This window comes from Pituophis catenifer, unplaced genomic scaffold (genome assembly GCF_029215685.1).
Source record: "Pituophis catenifer annectens isolate HBS135680 unplaced genomic scaffold, rPitCat1.0.hap2 SCAF_8, whole genome shotgun sequence".
NCBI lineage: Eukaryota > Metazoa > Chordata > Lepidosauria > Squamata > Colubridae > Pituophis > Pituophis catenifer.
The window spans coordinates 83,364,860-83,382,462 of NW_027256888.1; the positions used below are offsets into that span (position 1 = coordinate 83,364,860).

General features: G+C 50.4%; 1 protein-coding gene across 1 annotated transcript; it reads left to right on the forward strand.

Moving 5' to 3' along the window:
* The first annotated feature begins 3,445 nt into the window (after positions 1-3,445).
* On the forward strand, positions 3,446-17,318 carry NAGK (N-acetylglucosamine kinase). Its single transcript, XM_070948561.1, has 10 exons — positions 3,446-3,555; positions 7,121-7,205; positions 8,735-8,833; positions 9,466-9,607; positions 10,513-10,623; positions 11,633-11,745; positions 13,427-13,514; positions 14,482-14,579; positions 16,175-16,253; positions 16,949-17,318. The coding sequence occupies exons 1-10, from the start codon at positions 3,527-3,529 to the stop codon at positions 17,137-17,139; spliced, it is 1,035 nt and encodes a 344-aa protein (XP_070804662.1). The 5' UTR covers positions 3,446-3,526; the 3' UTR covers positions 17,140-17,318.
* Positions 17,319-17,603: the final 285 nt, after the last annotated feature.

Below are 17,603 nucleotides of genomic sequence, written 5' to 3' on the forward strand. Positions count from 1 at the left end.
CAACGCTATTCATTTAGTGACTGTCCAAGGTTACAACGGGACTGAAAAAAGTGACTGATGACCGTTCTTCGTACTTATGACCGTCGCAGCATCCCCAAGGTCACGTGATCCAAATTCAGACGCTTGGCAACGTATTTGCGACGGTCGCACAGGGTCTCGGGATCAAGTGATCCCCTGATTCCGATGAGCAAAGTCAATTAAGGAGCCGGATTCACTTAACGACGGGGTTACTATCTTAACTAATGCAGGGATTCACTTAACAACGGTGGCAAGGAAAAGTCGTAAAACAGAAAAAAATCACTTATCAAATGTCTCACTTAAAAACAGAAAATTTGGGGGCTCAATTCTGGTCATAGGTTGAGGGCTACCTGCAAAAGAAGCCGAATTGGATCTTTGCAGCTCAAGAGGGCTGCGAGAGACGGAAAGCAGGAAATAACCTTTAAAATTTCCCTCCCGCAGTTTGAGCAAGAGTTCCTATTCTTCCCCCTTAAAAGGCTGAGTTTCTCTAAGCACCCTCTTTCAGCCTCACCATACAGCCGAAAAGGAAGGAAACCTCCACCCTTGTCAGAGGAGGCAATTCCAGGGAATTCCAGGGCCTATCCTCCTGCAAAAATTCGGGAGCCAAGCCCTTCAGTTTTTAAGGCCATTTAATCAAGAATATTCCTGGTCTCGGTTCCAGTGAGCCACGGATAGACAATGAGGTTCCCAGATGAGATCTTTCCAGCTAGGACTAAATTTATTCCACGATGTTCTGGCTCTGAGATGCCCAGAGATTAAAAAACGGCAAGGATGATATGAGAGTTGGAGGTAAATCCTATGAGCTGAAAACCGAAGAGGCAAAAAAAAAAAAAAGGGAAATGAGAAAATGCAGAAATAAAACCCAGAAAGGAGGGAGAGGCGTAGATGACGGTTGGTGAAAAAGGATGAGAAGAAGGAAGGAGACAGAGAGCAGTTTGTGCAGAGGGACAGCAGGAATCTCAGAGGTCAACTTTTCAACATGTATGGAGAGCAGATCAGAGTAAGAGACCGTATTCCATTCCAGACAAATGGTTGTCCAATCTTTTCTTTAAAAACCTCCAGTGATGGAGCCCCCACAACTTCTGGTGGCAGGCTGTCCCACTGGTTAATTGTTCTCACTGTTAGGAAGTTTCTCCTTAGTTCCAGGTTGCTTCTCTCCTGGATTAGTTTCTATCAGTTGCTTCTTGTCCTGCCTTCAAATGCCTTGGAAAATAGGTTGACCCTGGGCTCTTTTCAGATTTAACAAGGACTTTCATATATTTTTATGAATTTGGTTTAAAAAGCAGATAGAGGGAAGATTTGTGGTAGTGCTGCTTAGGAAAATGCCTCTGCAAGGCACTTTTAACTTGCCTCAGGATTTCTCTCTGTCTCTAGGTGGCATTCTAGTAAAACCCCATCTTCTATTGTTGCCAAAAAAGCCCTTTGTGGACACACACACTCAAAGTAAAAAGTATTGAAAGAAAGAAAGAAAGAAAGAAAGAAAGAAAGAAAGAAAGAAAGAAAGAAAGAAAGAAAGAAAGAAAGAAAGAAAGAAAGAAAGAAAATGAAAAAGAAAGAAAAGAAAAAGAATGAAAGAAAGAAAAAGAAAGAGGAAGGGGAGGAATGGAGAGGAAAGGAAAGGAAAGGAAAGGAAAGGAAAGGAAAGGAAAAAGAGAAGGGAAGGGAAGGGAAGGGAAGGGAAGGGAAGGGAAGGGAAGGGAAGAAGCCTCATAGAGGCCAGGTCTTCCAATGGAGCAGGAGAACTCTGGAAAAGGCTGGGAAGGAGGGATTTTCTCCCTGGGGAGCAGATCTGGGCCAAGACGTCCTTCCTTGCGACGGTTGGTGGGTCAGTCTCCAAGGACTTTCCTGGACTTTCGGCCCTGGAGGAATCCAAGCCAGGGTGGAAAAGGGCCAGCTGGAGACACTCGAAGTCAGGCGGCTTTGAGCTTCAGGATGGGGCCAGAAGTGCTCCTGGGTTTCTCTTTCTGCCCCCTAAGACTCTAAATGCCCCCTAGGATGGCGAGGACCTTCCCTGGCAGAACACACAGACACACCCACCTGCTGACCCTCTGGAGAACGCCCGAGAAGCCAGGCCCAGGACTCACCTGAGCTTCTGCTGCTGCTCATCACCTTCCTCAGAGCTGGACTGGGACTTGTCCCAAATTCTGGCCAAAGACGGATTGGGGGGGGGAGAATGGAGGGCTCTGGGCCTTCCCCTTCCTGGACCCCCCCCCCAGCCCCCAGAGCCTAGACTGGCTGGTGCCAAAGCCATCAGGGAGTTAATGAAGTGGAGAATTTGGTGGCGACTGGATGGCTGGAGTCACCCCTGGCGTCTCCCAGAGCCACACTGCCTTTGACTTTTACCCAGCCACAGCTGCTCTGCGCCAGGGATGGGGGGGGGGGTGCCATCTCAACTGCTGTAAGTCAAGGATTATATATACGGTATATATATATATAGGAGAGATAGATACGATATAGATAGAGTAGATAGATAGATAATGATAGATGGATAGATAGATTGATACCGTAGATATAAGATAGATAGATAGATAGATAGATAGATAGATAGATAGAGTGGTCAGAAGTTGGTGGAGGTGGCTGTGATGGCTAAATTGACTGTTTTGATCAAAGGGGAAAAATATACTTTTCTTTCTACATGGAAACCACTTCTGGACTTTCTGCTTGAGGTGGGGGAAAAATATGAAACTTCCATTGTGGATTTTACCAATTGGATGGATTTGCTGTTATAGAAAAAATGGCTAGTTTATACTATTTGGTAAAAGTGACAAGTTGAGCTTTGATGTCAACGCTTCATTCTACTGCAACAGAAGGGAAGTCAAGGCTCCCCCCCTTTTTTTCCCCTTTCTCCTCCCTTCCTTTCTCTTTCCCCTTTTCCCTCCTCCCACCCTGGGTCCTATCATTTGCTTTGAGATTTTTTTGAATTCTATTCTATCATCTAATGAAAATATTTTTTTTAAAAAAACGGAAGTCCACCGAATGGGTTGTGTGGAAGGGGGCTATTTCCCTCCAGGTTGAGATGGGTGGGTGGGTGGGAGATCTAAACACATCCCCCCCCTCCAGGATTGGTGCTGGGGTCCCCAGACCTTATGGGGGGGCACAGAAAGTGTCTCCAACCACCTGAACCTGCCAGGTGGGACCCTCTCCCTTTTGGGGGAGGGGGACACCCACACGCTGCCCCCCTCCTTCCTCTCTTCCTCCTCCCCAGCAGCCCCTCCCTCCCTCCCTCCCTCCCTCCGTTGCTGCTGATTCCGGAGATGCCGCTTCACCTGCCGGACACCTGCCTGCCTGCCTGCCTTCTCCGTCTGAAGCGGCGGCAGGAGGCGGGTCCTGGTGGACACGTGTCCCGGGGGAAGGGGGCGGAGCGGGGCCGGTAACACGTGTCTGCCAGGCAGCTGCGGCTTCCCCCGTCCCCCGCTGGAGGGCTGGCCGGGCAGGGGCGGTCCGAGGCGGCAAGAAGGAAGGAAGGAAGGAAGGAAGGAAGGAAGGGCTGGCGGAGCGGCGGAGCTCCATGGCTGCGGTCTACGGCGGTGTGGAAGGGTGAGCTGGCCGGCCCCGCCGGGGGAGGAGCCGGGGGAAGCTTCAAGCAGCCCCTCGGCGCTTGCATCGCCTTCTCCGCCTCACCTGGCGACTCACCTGGTCCAGGTGAGGCGGGGAAGGCGATGCAAGCGCCGAGGGGCTTCGCCCGCCCCAAATCGGGAAGGGGCCGGCGAAGGGGAGGGGGCTTGGCTGGGAGTCGCCCCTCCTGCCCAATTAGGGTGGCCCGCCCCGGACCCCAGGTATTGGGTGGTCCAAACAGTGTGTGTGTGGGGGGGTCTTCTCTTCTCTGGATCTCCGCTTTGGAGGGGCTCCGAGGACCCTTCAAAAGTTGGGGGGGGGGCTTGGAGACATCCCTCCGGGAAAGCCCTTTGGAGTGTTGCAACTTTGCAACAAGACCCCTCCCCCCCTCCAAACTCCCACCCCGGCCCGGCCGGCTTTCTCAGCGTTGGCTTCGTGCCAGGAAGCAGGTGTGAATGGACAAGGGGAGGGGGGAGATGGGGGTCGGGGCCCGCGAAGGCTACCTGCAACCGGCAGCCTTCCTCAGCCTGGCGCCCGCGGGCTTCTGGTTGCAGGAGAGGCCACCCACCGGCTGATTTGCAGGAGGAGCTCGTGGGAGGGGGTGACGTCATCGGGGCTGGAGGAAAAACTACTAGAGAAAGAAACTCTTGCATTGGAAAAAAAAAAAAGGAATTATTTTATTATTCACAGATGTTGCTCCTAAAAACAGCCCTCCCTGCAATATTCCCGGGGTTGGCCTTACTTGCGCCCCCCCCTTTCTCCACCACCCAGGAAAGAGGGGCATTTCCCAGATTGCAAAACAGCTGATGTTCCATGGGGCTGGGCAGGGCTGCCATGCAAGGAGGAAGGAAGCCATGAAAAGCATGTCAGGACTGAGATTCGGGCTGGACCAAAGGCTTGACTGGTTTTACAGAGGTTTCACAGATTAACAGAGTTGGAAGGGACCTTGGAGGTCATCTAGTCCAACCCCCCTTTGCCCAAGCACGAGACCCTACACCAGGGGTCTCCACACTTGGCAACTTGAAGTCCACACGTCTTAAAGTTGCCAAGTTTGGAGACCCCTGCCCTACACCATTTCTGACCGATGGCAGCCCAGTCTCTTCTTGAAAGCCTCCAGGGATGAAGCTCTCACAACTTCTGAAGGCAACTTCTGTTCCATGGGTTGATTGTTCCCACTGTCAGAAAATTTCTCCTTATTTTCAGGTTGAATCTCTCCTTGATCTGTTTCCATCCATTCTTCCTTGTCTGGCCTTCAGGTGCCTTGGAAAATAGGTTGACCCCCTTCCTCCTCTCTGGGGCAGCCCCTCAAATACTGGAAGGTGCTCTCCTGTCTCCCCTGGTCCTTCTCTTCCCTAGACCAGCCATGCCCAGTTCCTGCAACTGTTCTCCGTATGTTTCAGCCTCCAGTCCCCTCATCATCTTTGTTGCTCTTCTCTGCACTCCTTCTTGGCCAGCTTCAAAGGGAGAGAACATTGGAAACTTGAGATAACTAGTTTGCAGATTGTGGCTTGCGAGCTGGGCAGAGAGGGGCTTAAACCGATGAGCCTGTTTTGTGGGCTTAAAAGAGTGTTTCTCAGCCTTGCAGATGGGTGGACTTCAACTCCCAGAATTCTCCAGGCAGCCGGTCAGTGTTGCTGGACGTAATCTTGGTGGTTCGACACCCAGAAAAGCAGAGATTATAATCAAGATGAATATTAGACCAACAATTGAACAAGATCCAATCAAGGAACTCAGATGCACAATCCCAACAATAAATAACAACCCAATCAAGGAACCACTAAGAACGCTCCCACCAACATTGACATGGCAAGCCCCTTGGAAACAGGAGTGGCCAAAATTGTGGAAACTTTTTTGGAAAAGTGGATTTTCTGAAAGTAGCTATTAACACCACTTTTTTTTTTTTTTTGGAGCAGTACCATAAAATTATATATCAATGGAGAGATGATTTAATCAAGAATGTAAATGTAAAGAGCCTGAGTGGCGTAGGAGGCTAATGCCTCCTACTAAGGCAGCATTTAACATCCAGCTGCTTGCAATTACTGCGAGTTCAATTCTCTCCAAGGCTCAAGGTTGACTCAGCCTTCCATCCTTTCTAAGGTGGGTAAAATGAGGACCCAGTTTGTGGGGGCAATAAGCTGACTTTGTATAAAATATACAAAAGAATGAAGGCTATTGCTTAACGCATTGTAAGCCGCCCTAAGTCTCCGGAGAAGGGCGGCATATAAAAATAAATAAATAAAAAAAATAAATGCAATAACTTTTATGAAGGATTTGCTATTAGAATAGCAGTTACAGTATGAAGAAGAAAAGTGAAATACTTAGAAAAAATGAGATATATAAAAATTATCACCATATCAGTTAATGCTTAGTTGGGTAACCTTCAGCATGAATGACGGCCTTACAGCGTCTTCCCATGGAGTGAACCAAGTCTTTTAGTTCTGCAGCTGTTCTAATGTGAAACCAAGATGGAATGATGGCTTCTATTAACTGGGTTTTATTGCTGGGTCACTTCTGACTAATCAGTTTCTTTAGTCGGCTCCATAGATTTTCCATTGGGTGAAGGTCTGGGCTATTCCCAGGCCATTCCAGCAGTGAAATGAAACTCCAAAAAAAAGTGGTTGTTCTTAGCCATCCAACCTCAAAAATACACTTTTCCCAAAAGGTTTCCACAATTTTGGCCACTACTGTGCAAGCAGAGAGCAAACCTCGCTCTCTTCTAGCACTGATGACGTTACCTAGTTGGGTCATGAAACGTCTGCAAGGAAAAACCAAGCTCAGAGAGCATCAAACACCCCACATTTCACCCCCTGAGCCTCAAAGATTCTCTTCTGTGTTTTTTTCTATTGTTCCATGGAATTTTTATGTGAGAATGCAGATAGTCCTCCACTTACAACGGTTCGTTTAGTGACCATTCAAAGTTACAACAGTAGTGAAAAAAGTGACAGGACCGTTTTCCACACTGCAGCTTCCCCAGGTTCATAGGTATCAAAATTCAAACGTTTGACAACTGACTCACTTTTATGACGGTTTGCAATGTCCCAGGCTCACGTGATCCCCTTTTTGCAACCATGTGACAACAAAGTCAAGGGGGAGCCAGATTCACTTAACAACCGGGTTACAAAACTGAACAACTGCAGTGATTCACTTAACAACTGTCTTGCTTAGTGACAGAAATTTTGGGCTCAATTTTGGTAAGTCAAGGACCACCTGTACAATTTCTGCCATTTCTGCCCTCCCACCTTTACCTTCCAAGAAGCTATTGAGGGTCCCTCCCAAGACATCTGCCGTGACCCTTTTCCTGCTGGGGGCTGAGCTGCCTCTTATCTAAGGAGCTGTTGCCCCTCCTCTCAGTTCATAAGGAACTGGAAACCGTTTGTGGACTTTCTGCCTGTTAAAGACAACAGCAGATGTTAACAGGCAGCCCCGAAGATTAGTTTTACCTTTGGGACAAAGGGCTTCCTGTACTTGACTGACCCCCGCCAAGCTGGGAAGCAGCCTCGTCTCCCGTAGCCCCTCAACTTCAAGTGGCATTTTTCTTCCTCGGCAGGGGCGGGACCCACTCCACGGCGGTGCTGCTCTCTGAAGATGGCAAGATCCTGGCCGAGACCGAGGGGCCCTGCACCAACCACTGGGTGAGGAAGGGGCCCTTCTCGAGGGGGAGGGCAAAGGGAAAACGTGAGTAGGGGGATCTTGCTTTCGTTCCTATGCATGTAGAAAAAAAACTCCCAGCTCTATGGCAATCTTCCTTCGGAAGGATGGTCTGGAAAATAATATTTAAATAGTAATAGCAACAGTGCTTAGACTTACAAACTACCTCACAGGGCTTTAAGTGGTTTACAGAGTCAGCCTCTTGCCCCCAAACCATCTGGGTCCTCATTTTACCCACTTCGGAAGGAGGGAAGGCTTGAGCTGGTCAGGATCGAACTGCTTGCAGTGGGCAGAGTTCCCCTGCAATACTGCATTCTAACCACTGTGCCACCACGTCTCTTGACAGACAGACTGACGATAGGTGGAGATGGATGGATGGATGATAGATTAGATAGATAGATAGATAGATAGATAGATAGATAGATAGATAGATAGATAGATAGATAGATGATAGATAGATAGATAGATAGATAGATAGATAGATAGATAGATAGATAGGGTCAACCTTGAGGGTCAACCTTGAGCCAGTGAGATTTGAACTCCTGGCAGCCGGCAGCCGGCAGAAGTAGCCTGCAACAGGAACATTGGCCAGTACCAAGAAGACTACAGGCAGTCTTCAATTTACAACAGTTCATTTAGTGACCATTTGAAGTTACAACGGCACTGAAAAAAGTGCCCTGCTACAATCATTTTTCACACTTATAACTCTTGCAGCATTCCCATGGTCACGTGATTGATATTCGGATGCTTGGCAGCTGGTTCCTATTTATGACGGTCGCAATGTCCCCTGGGGTCACGTGATCCCCTTTTGCGACCTTCTCCCAAGCCAGATTCCCTTAACAAGCGGGTGACTAACTTTAACAAGTGCAGTGATTCGCTTAACAAATGTGGCAAGAACGGTCGTAAAATGAGGCAAAACTCACTTAGCAAATTTCTAACTTAGAAACGTACATTCTGGGCTCCATTGTGGTCATATGTCGAGGACTATCTGTAGTGCAGAAGTTTCCAACCCTGGCAACTGTAGGCCCGGTGGACTTTAAGCCCGGTGGAGTGGCTGGGGAATTCTGGGAATTGAAGTCCACCAGGCTTAAAATTGCCAAGGTTGGACACTGGTGGTGTAGAATACCTGCAGATATTTAGGGCCATTTGCCTTGCAGGGTGTGGACCCTTACCACCAGCCACCCACTACCAGCATGGCAGCTAGGTCCAGCAGGGGGCAGGTCTCCTCCCCACCCCCTGCCCCCAATCCAGAGCTGCAGCTGGCAGCTGCTACCTGCAGTTGGCTTTGCTTGGCAGGGCTGGGTTTGATGCCAGCCTGGGCTTGAGGGTGGGGGAGGCCGAAAGGAGACACCCCCTCCCCAATAGAGATGGGGGGGGCACCATTGAGGGAAGTTGCTGTGAAGCTTAGTTAAGATACAGGGGGGGGTCCAGGGGGCAGAGGGAGGGCCAGGTATATTTAAATGTGTGCAGGAAGGGGTGTAAGTGTGTCTCTTTTCCTCCTCTGGGCGAGAAGCTGGTTGGGTCGGACACCTGCCTGGAGCGGATTGACGCCATGGTCCAAGATGCCAAAAGGAAGGCCGGGGGCGACCCACACATTCCCCTTCGATCGCTGGTGAGTCTCCCGCCCCCCCTCCAGGAAAGCCCCCCCCCCCAATTGTTCTAATTGTGAGGAAATTTCTCCTCAGTTCCAGGTTGCTTCTCTCCTTGATTAGTTTCCATCCTTTGCTTCTTGTCCTGCCCTCTGTTGCTTTGGAGGATAGGTTGACCCCTCCCCCTTCTCTGTGGCAGCCCCTCCGATATTGGAAGACTGCATTCATGTCCCCCCTAGTCCTTTTCTTCATTAAACTAGAAATGCCCAGTTCCTGCCTCCGTTCTTCGTATGTTTTAGCCTTCCTTTGGGCAGTGAGAGAAGTTGGCCACGTTTCCCAGAGAGGACCTCAACCCCAACTGGTGGTCCTTAGGTGAAAGTGAAAGTGAAAGTAAAAGGAGGAATCCCTTCCTGAGCTTCCAGCCCCAGAAACCCAGGGAGTTTATTAGAAAAGGTTCAAGAGACTTCTCCGTCCAGAGGTTCCAGATGTGGGATCACCTAGGTAGTCCATAACATCTAAAGATTCCCAGGACAGAGAAGGTTGGGGGATCTCCTCCTCCCGCAGGATCTCCTGTCTCCTTCACAATCTGTCTCAGGGGTTGGGGGCTTGTCGAGTCGTGGCTGGGGGCTCACAGTGTGGCTATCTGTGGCTGCAGGGTCTCTCCCTGAGTGGAGGGGAACAGAAGGAAGCCATCCAGAAGCTCGTGGAGGACATGAAGCGCCGTTTCCCATGTCTGAGCGAAAATTACTTTATCACGACCGATGCCATTGGAGCCATAGCCACTGCTACCAACACCGGTAAGCCTTCCTTCCTTCCTTCCTTCCTTCCTTCCTTCCTTCCTTCCTTCCTTCCTTCCTTCCTTCCTTCCTTCCTTCCCTCCTTCCCTCCTTCCCTCCCTTCTCTTGATACTCTCTGAGCTTGTTTATCTATTTGCAGGTACTTCATAACCCAATTAGTTCACATCATCAGTGCAAGGAAATATGGGACTTGCCCTCTGATAGTTCCTTGATTCTGATTTTCTGCTTGATTGTTTGTCTGGTGTTAATCCCTGTTTATCCCTGGGTGTTGGCTGCTTCTGGTCTTTTTGTTTCCTTCTTAGCTTTTGCATTGTCTCTTTTTAATGATGCGTAAATGTGGTTTATTTTGATGTGTCTATTGATGACCGACTTGTCCAAGTGCCAGGCTGCCAGGAATTCTCCAGCATTTTTAGATACAGTTTGGTATTAGGAGGCTCACCAATTCTTGTGGGAAGTTGGGTTTTATTTGATAGTGGAGCACTTGGTTAGTGTCGGTGTTTTTTCAACAGAATTGTGTTTCTGATTTCCCATTGTTGCTTCTGCTGGTGAGGTTGCCCACGAAGGATAGTACAGCTAGTCCTCAATTTACGACCACAATTGAGCCCAAAATTTTATGTTGCTAAGTGAGAAATCTGTTAAGTGAATTTTGCCTCATTTTATGACCTTTCTTGCCACAGCTGTTGTCAATCACTGCAGTTCTTAAATTAGTAACACAATTACTAAAAAGGGGGCAAAATTACTTGAACCCCCAATACAGGTGGTCCTCGACTGACGACAGTTTGTTTAGTGATTGTTTGAAGTTACAACAGCACTGAAAAGAGTTACCTAGAACCATTTTTCACACTTACGACCGTTGCAGCACCTTCGTCCTCGGACTCCCTTCGTGGGCATTTCTTCCCCTCCAGGTGGTGTGGTGCTCATCTCAGGAACTGGCTCCAACTGCAAGCTCATCAATCCTGATGGCTCCCAGATCAGCTGTGGAGGATGGGGCCACATGATGGGGGATGAAGGATCAGGTGAGGAAATAATCCGTGACCTAACAGATAAATTTGCAGTTCTGGCTTCGGAAGATGGCAATGAAGCACATCATTGTTCCTCTGACCTGGCCAGATTTGTGGGGTGGAAAAAGCTCTTGGATCCACGGAGGACTTCTTGGGAGATTCAGACCTTAACAGATTAACAGAGTTGGAAGGGACCTTGTAGGCCATCTAGTCCAACCCCCAAGGGGGAGACCCTGACTAGACATACCCAATGCCTGCAACCGTTCAATGTCCGTTTAGCCTCCAAGCCCCGAATCATCTTTGTTGCTCTTAATCAAGGAGAGAAGCAACCTAGAACTAAGAAGAAATTTCCTGATAGTGAGAACAATCAACCAGTGGAACAATTTGACTCCAGAAGTTGTGGGTGCTCCCACACTGGAGGTTTTCAAGAAGAGATTGGACAACCATTTGTCTGAAAAGGTAGAGGGTTTCCTGCCTGGGCAGGGGGTTGGACTAGAAGACCTCCAAGGTCCAACCTTCCAACTCTGTTATTCTATTCTATTCTCCCTACATGCGCCACTGAAGACATTGATCGGTGGCCAGTTCAAGCTAGCTTTCTGTGAGGTTGCCCAGGATCTTGGACACCACGTGGCGAAGGCTAGTTGTGTTATCTGGGCTGATGCATGTTCCACATTTATCCCCTAACGCAGGAGTGGGCAACTCTGCCAACTTCATGGCCTGTGGACTTCAACTCCCAGAATGCCTGAGCCAATTGTAAAGTTAACATAGCTGACCATCCTTGCCCTAAGAGAGTCTAGATCAATTTTACCAGGTTGCTACGTGCTGAAAGGGCGATGCACCAGGGCAGAGAACTAGGACCTTTGAGGCTGAAGGGGTGGCTGCCAACCCTCGCCCGTCTTATCTAGGATTGTAGGACAGCGGCTTCCTTGGGAACCCAAGGACCTGCATTTCCTGTATTGTATGGATGGGGGTCAAAGCAAAATCCAGCCCACAGGCTGACCATCTCTTTTGGTGTCTGTGGCAGCTTATTGGATTGCCCACCTGGCTGTGAAGATTGTGTTTGATGGCTTGGACAACCTGGAGGTCCCACCACATGAGATTGACTACGTCAAGCAGGCCATGTTTGACTACTTCCAGGTAAGCAGGTGGTCCACCCCCACCCCCACCCCCCACACCACACCTTAAGCATCACCCTCCTCTGATGGGGGACTGGCATCTGTGGGAGGGGGAGGGGAGACCAAAGTCGTAGGTCGGCTGAAGCAGGAAGTCTCCCATTGGGAAGGCTGTAGGTCAGGGTGATGCTATGCTGTGGGGCTCGTGGGAAGGAGTTCCTGCTAAGAAGTGCTGAAGGAATGGTCGGATCTACTTTCCTCTTTCAGGAGAGGGGCATTGGGGTGGGGACTCATCTGCAGGGTTTCTGAGCTCCAAGGAAAGACTTGAGGAGCTTCTGAGCTTCTCTGGAAGCCGATCTCTCAACGCTAGAGGTGAAACTAGTGCATAAGTCAGTATTATGATCTTTGGTTGCATAGCCAGCCAGGTGTTCGGATGGGATTTTTATTCCCCCGTTGTCCTTCCCAAGGACCTGCGTGAGGCAGATGTTGTTTGATGGGGTTCGAGGTCTCGTCGCAGGATGTCAGCGGTTCCCAAGTCAAGCTGCCCTCTGCAATTGACCGATGGTGAATTTGTCAATGCCGATGGGCGTTCAAGGGATTCTGTTCCAGTTGCTTTGGGATTGCACCCAAGGGGCCAATTATGTTGGGATTAACTTTGCTTTCTTCTGCCACAGTTGTTCTATTTCTATTTTCAGGTCTCTGTATTTTGTTACCTTCTCCAGTTCTTTCTCTTCTATTCTGCTGTCTCCAAGTACTGCCATGTCCACTATCCAGATTTTTGTCTCTCTGATCAACACTTGTTACATCTGGGGGTTATGTGATAGGTGCCTGTTTTTGGTTTTTTTAATTTGATTTATATGCCGCCCTTCTCCGGAGACTCAGGGCAGCTTACACTGCGTTAAGCAATAGCCTTCATCCTTTTGTATATTTATACAAAGTCAACTTATTGCCCCCACAAACTGGGTCCTCAATTTACCTACCTCAGAAAGGATTGGAAGGCTGAGTCAACCTTGAACCTGGCGAGATTCGAACCTGCAGTAATTGCAGGAAGCTGGTCTTAATAACAGAGTGCTTTAGACCACTGTACTACCAAGGCTCAAAACCAAGGTTTGATTGAATTCTAAAGTCCCAGACCAATTTAGTGCCCTCCTTTTCTAATCAGTATGTCTATTTTATGGTCCCACCAGTTCTTGCTTGCAGATAAATATTATTCCTTGCAGATCTTCCAAAAGCAATTGCAATAGCACTTAGACTTACATACCGCTTTGCAGTGCTTTTCAGCCCTCTCTAAGCGGTTTACAGAGTCAGCACATTGCCCCCCCACCATTTTGGGTCCTCATTTTACCCACCTCACAAGGATGGAAGGCTGAGTCAACCTGGAGCCTGGAGAGATTCGATCTGCCAAACTGCAGGCAGCCGGCTGTCAGCAGATGTAGCCTGCAGTATTGCACTCTAACCACTGCGGCTCTTTGTCGTGCGCCACTGTTGCCACTTCTGTCATGCCATTGCTTCTAGTAAGTCTGCCTGATCTTCTTGCAGCAGCTAACTAGGTAGTCCAGATTATTTTTGTTACAACGTGTGTTTGGGATTCAGATTGGCTTTGGGAAAAGGAAAAGGAGAAAGGAAAGGAAGGAAGGAAGAAAAGAGAAAGAGGCAGGAAGGAAGAGAGAGAGAGAGAGATATGTTTTCTTCATGTTTTCCAACAGGTTTCCGACCGGATGGGGCTCCTAACTCACCTCTACAGGACCTTTGAGAAGTCCAAATTTGCAGGGTTCTGCCAGAGAGTGGCTGAAGGTAGGCCTGAAGGTCGAAGGGATGGGTAACTTTAGGGGAAAAAAACCTTGGAGGAGGATCCCTTCTCAGGCTGATCCTTAATCAAGTTCTTGGACTATGCTGAGTCAGCACGGGAAAGTTTTGCCCCTCAGTATTGGGTAGTTGCCGTATTGGGGAATTCTGACGTTGCCAGGTTGAGAGACAACTGATTTGGAGCATCACCAGGTGCGACCAAGCTATAAGTCAGGGGTGGGTTCTAATATTTTTTTACTACCGGTTCTGTGGGCGTGGCTTATTTTGTGGGTGTGGCTTGGAGGTCATGTGACTAGGTGGGCATGGCTAGCTGGTCAGAAGGAAGGTCCTCGCACTTACGACCAGTCCTCGCACTTATGACCCGACTCATTTGTTTGCTTTTAACACTGATCAGCTGTAGGACGGCCCTTTGGAGCCCCGCGGCAAGAGTTTAAACAGTTTTTTCCCCTCTAGTCATCCGCTGGGACTCAGGAGGCAGTGATAGATTGGGGGTGGGACCAAATAAAAGGTAAGAATAACGTGGGGGGGGTGGGAGGGCGGGGGAGAACCGGTTCGGTGACATCATATCGTCACCGCTACCGGCTCGGCCGAACTGGACCGAACCGGGAGGAACCCACCACTGCTATAAGTGGATGGGGAATTCTGGGAGGTGAAGTCCACTCAAGTTGTCAAAGTTGAGAGACACCAGTTAGGCCATCAAAAAGGAAAATGAGGCTTCTGTTGTGAAAGTGACGGGAGACGCCCAGTGTAGGAGACCCTGTTGTGATGCTGTGCAGCTTCAAGAGAGGCCGGTTGGGCTGGCCTGCAGATACTCTGGCACAATCCCCAGCTAGATTATTTTTTACCCAAGTCTCGTCTGTAAGGAAGGACCATCCTGGGGGAGGATCCTGTATTCTGCAGGCTGGTTGGGGAGGCGAAAGAAAAGGGCAAAACCGTTTCCCCGTCTCTTACGTAGGTGCCAAGGCTGGGGACCCCCTGTGCCGCTATGTTTTCCACAAGGCTGGAGAAGTCCTGGCACGGCATATCGTGGCCGTCCTGCCCAAAATTGACCAGGTAACGTAGCACGGGGTGGACAGCAAGAAAGGGGCAGGATTGAGGGCAGTTGCTGCTTCCTTTCCCTAACATCCCCCCCGAGTTAATTTTGGCTTATGAAGCAGCCATAGTGATCCTAACCCTGGGACATAATGCGGGGGGAGCAAGGTTCAGGGGTCTCCCAAGGATGAAGGCGGAAGGGGTCTCCTCTTTTACTGATTTGGATCCAAGCTGGCTTCTAGCTGGAAGCGCCTCCTTCTCCAGAGGCTTTGCCCTAAGCCAGAGGTCTTCAAACGTGGCAGCTTTAAGACTTGTGGACTTCAACTCCCAGAATTCTCCAGCCAGCATAGCTGAAGTCCACAAGTCCACAAGTCTTAAAGCTGCCACGTTTGAAGACCTCTGTCCTAAGCCATCATGTGGTTTGGCATCTTGTATGAATCAATGGCGGCTTGTCTGATAAACCCTGGCGTAGGTAGGAACCACGAAAAAGGAGAGTTGTTGTGTCTCATGCACTGACCCAACAGGACAAGTAGAGACTCCAACGGATAGTTGGGACTGCAGAATGGACAATCGCAACCAGCCTGCTTCCCGCCAAGGACCCGTACATCGCCTGGGTCAGGAGGAGGGCTGAGAAAATAACGACGGGCCCTTCACGTCCTGGACATAAACCGTGTCCACTCCTCCACTCAGGACGTCGCTATAGTTGTGTGTCTAGTAGTGTGGCTCTTTCTGCATTTACCCATATAGTAGGGCTGGAGTATTATTAATCCTTATTATCTTCTTTACTTCCCTATTATTGGTATGATTATTATTATAATTCTCTCTGTTGCTTTGCAAGTACATGGTCTGCTTCTACACCAGAGACAATTCCTTGTGTGACTAATCACACTAGGCCCGTGTTGGCGAATCTATGGCACGTGCCACAGGTGGCACGTGGAGCCATATCGGTGGGTACGTAAGCTCAGCTCCGCCAGCTGATTTTCGAGCCTTCTGGGCCCACCGGAAGTCAGGAAAAAGGCTGTTTCCAGCCCCTGGAGGGCCTCTGGGGGGTTGGGAAGGCCAGTTTTTTGCTCTCCCCAGGCTCCAGAGCCTTTCTAGGAACCTGGGGAGGGCAAAAATGGCCTTCCCCACCACCCCCAGAGACCCTCCGGAGGCCGGAAGTCAGCAAACGGGCTGTTTCCAACCCTGGGGGGTGGGGGAGGGGAGGCCGTTTTCACCCTCCCCAGGCTCCTAGAAAGGCTCTGGTACCTGGGAAGAGCAAAAAATGGGCCTACCGGGACCACTGTGTGCCAAAAGCTGTGGGAGTGCAGGGGGGTCACGCACGCATGCGTGGGCGGGCCAGGGCACATAGAATTATAGATGTGGGCACACACGTGCGTGACCCCCCCTCCCCCCACTTTTGGCACGCGATGGCAAAAAGGTTAGCCATCACTGCACTAGGCCAATTGTGGGGAGAAAGGTCGTAAAAGGAGGCAAAACGCACGTTAACAACTGTCTCACTCAGCGACAGAAACTTTGGGCCCAACTGTGGCCGTAAGTCGAGGACTACCCATATCCTGGACAGAGGGGCCATCAAAGGCGGCCCACAGATCCTCACAGCTTCTGATTCCCTGCAGATCTTGCTCGAAGGAGATTTGGGATTGCCAGTCGTCTGCGTGGGATCCGTGTGGAAGAGCTGGGAGATGATGAGAGGAGGTGAGGACGCCCATTGCTGCCCAGCTCAGCAAAGCTGAATCTGCTTCCGGGTCAGCTGCCCCCAGAGCAGGGGTCTCCAGCCCCTTGGCCAATTTGAAGACTATGGACTTCAACCCCCAGAATTCTGGGAGTCCATTAGTCTTAAACCTGCTGGCTGGGGGATTCTGGGAGTTGAAGCCCACCAGTCTTAACCGTGGCCAAGGTTGGAGACCCCTGGCCCAATGAAAAGGAGGCCCAGTGTCAGCTTAAAAATCTCAGGCTGCCCATGAAGCAGGCAATGCAACGGGGAGGGGTCTTCCCTTTTGCAAGCAGATGGAGCCTGGCCCCTGCTTGAGCTCTCCAAGGCAAGGAGCCCTTCTTGGAAGGGAGTCCGATGGCTCCCTTCTCACATGATAGCGGTCTTCCAATATCTCAGGGGCTGCCCCGAAGAAGAGGGAGTCAACCTCTTCTCCAAAGCCCCTGAAGGCAGGACATGAAACAACGGATGGAAACTCATCAAGGGGAGAAGCAACCTAGAACTAAGGAGAAATTTCCTGAGTCAGAACAATTAACCAGTGGAACAACTTGCCACCAGAAGTTATGGGTGCTCCATCACTGGAGATTTTCAAGAAGATTGTCTGGGAATGGTGTCAGGCAGGGGTTCAGACTAGATGACCTCCGAGGTCCCTTCCAACTCTGTTCTCCTGTCCTTCCAGGATTCGTTCAGGTCCTCAGCCAGGCGCACAGCCAGCGGCTCAACGGGGCCTTCTCCAAGTTCAGCCTGCTGAAGCTGAAGCAGTCCTCGGCCCTGGGAGGGGCCAGCCTGGGGGCCAAACACATCGGCCAAACCCTCCCTCTGGACTACAAAGCCAACGTGGACGTCTTCTACACTCATTCCTTTGCCTAGAGACGGGCGCCGGGCAATTCCACACCAGCCTTGCTCGGGAGAGGGGGTGGGGGGGCTCTCTCTGCTGCTTTGGGAGGGGCTCTGTTTGTATGGGCAGGTCTCTCTCACACACACACACCAAGTTGTTTAATAAAAAAGTAGTGTGGCCTCAGGGGCAATACCACACACACAGCAGATACAGGTAGCCCTTGACTTGACAGCCATCCGTGCAGCAGGGGGTTGGACTAGACCAGTGGTCCCCAACCTTTTTATTGCCGCGGCCCGCTGAGCGCGCGCAGGGGTGGGGCCGCGGCCCGCTGAGCGCGCGCAGGGGTGGGGCCGCGGCCCGCTGAGCGCGCGCAGGGGTGGGGCCACGGCCCAGGAGCCTTTGCGCAGGCCCATTGCGCACGGCCCAGGAGCCTGAGCCTTTGCGCAGGCCCATTGCGCACGGCCCAGGAGCCTTTGCGCAGGCCCATTGCGCACGG